Source organism: Cupressus sempervirens, chromosome 1 (genome assembly GCF_028749045.1).
Source record: "Cupressus sempervirens isolate cs-2001-9-10 chromosome 1, ASM2874904v1, whole genome shotgun sequence".
NCBI classification, from domain to species: Eukaryota; Viridiplantae; Streptophyta; class Pinopsida; order Cupressales; family Cupressaceae; genus Cupressus; species Cupressus sempervirens.
Window position 1 is genome coordinate 528,051,535 of NC_143118.1, and position 1,612 is coordinate 528,053,146.

Here is a 1,612-nt window from a genome sequence, read left to right on the forward strand (position 1 = left end):
ACAGACGTTACAGACGGTCCATGTTCTGCACAACGAATAAAATCCACATTTGAAACAGCAATTTGAAAAACCATCCAACCAGATTTTCCGTTGACTGGCCGGTGGTTGTTTTTATTCCTTTTTTCTACAACCGATCGAGGTCAACAATGTATTTAATAATTATAATAAAGCATGAAAAAAATAAAATCCACATTTGAAACAGCAATTTGAAAAACCATCCAACCAGATTTTCCATTGACTGGCCGGTGGTTGTTTTTATTCCCTTTCTCTACAACCGATTGAGGTCAACAATGTATTTAATAATTATAATAAAGCATGAAAAAAAATCCATCGAAACATTCTGTACATTTCAATTCCACGGCAATTGGACCCAGTGAAATAACAAAACAACATAACAATTCAAATAACCTGTTCTTGTTCTACAAATTAAAGAATTTAACCAATAAATGCCCTAATTTTGCCGTAAAAACTCCTGCACAGCAGGCCGGCCGGTTCGTCCGCATTGAATCCTCGTCCACAAGCCCTCAGCCATTGACCACGCAAATGAAAACCCTAATTGTCCTGAACTTAGGGCATACATAAAATCGTGATCTTTACATCGACTCGGCCAAATTTAAAGCCCTAATCGTCCTGAAATTAGGGCACAGATAGCGATACGATTGATTCAGCCAAATGAAACCGGAATCTTTACATCAATTCAGCTACACTAAAACCCCTAGTCGTCCTGAAGTTAGGCCATAGATCGAATCTTCCAAAAGAAAACTTGAATCTTTAAACGATTTAACGGGAGCGATAGCCGCTTTGAAGAACGCCGAGACGAACAAGAGCATTCCGAAGGCGAGGAATAGCTCTCGTGACACATTCCCTGGCTTCATTGATCACGAACTGCAATTTCCCAACGAGAAGCGTCAGAAACCTAGAGGGGGGCACGTAAAGGATCATCGGAGCCGCAGAGAAGCAGACGGCAAGCAGAATCTGCAACATCTCTGTGGAATTCTGTGGAAGGGGACTCAGCGGCAGATATCCAGCGCATATTTAAGGATGCCGGAGTCGTGCGTAATGAGGCGAAGAGGGTTTTGAGACATGCAAATTGAGAGCCGTGAGGGTTTTGAGACATGCAAATCGAGAGGCGTGAGGGTTTTTGTTATCGTTCTTCTAAACGTGTCGCATTTCTACCCCGCGAATGTTCCTGATTGCTTCACTTCTCCGTTAATTTATGAGGTTTATATCTTTGGTTCTATTTATACATTAACTTGCCCCGCAAGAACGACATATTTCAGGGAGGGCTCATCCTTCTCATGGCAAAGGTCGGCTGTTTTTAATTTAATTTTATTGTTTGGAAGGTTCTCCAAAGGCTTTGAAATTTTAATGGTTTTTTAATTTTACTAATAAAAATAGTAAAGGATGAGATAATTTGTGAAAAGGTATTTAATTTTAAAATATTATTTTAGGTAAAATAATGTATAGCATAGTTTGACTTCTTCTAGGTAAAAGGTCATAAGGTTCAATCTTCTCTAACCCACTTTGTACTATAGGATGTGTTGTGCTAGCAACATGTCATGTTAAATAAATTCGAGATGACATCTCTTATGTTTTTTTTTTTTTTGGTGAA

At 39.0% G+C, this 1,612-nt stretch overlaps 1 protein-coding gene across 1 annotated transcript; it reads right to left on the bottom strand.

Annotated features, from left to right (window-relative positions):
• Positions 1-278: 278 nt before the first annotated feature.
• On the bottom strand, positions 279-1,229 carry LOC149578543 (DIS3-exonuclease-like protein). Its single transcript, XM_089829729.1, has one exon. It carries the CDS (start codon positions 982-984, stop codon positions 781-783), a length of 204 nt encoding a protein of 67 aa, XP_089685855.1. The 5' UTR covers positions 985-1,229; the 3' UTR covers positions 279-780.
• Positions 1,230-1,612: the final 383 nt, after the last annotated feature.

Excerpts from the sequence above, each read along its gene's own strand:
- LOC149578543 (XM_089829729.1), bottom strand. The coding sequence starts at position 984 with ATGTTGCAGATTCTGCTTGCCGTCTGCTTCTCTGCGGCTCCGATGATC.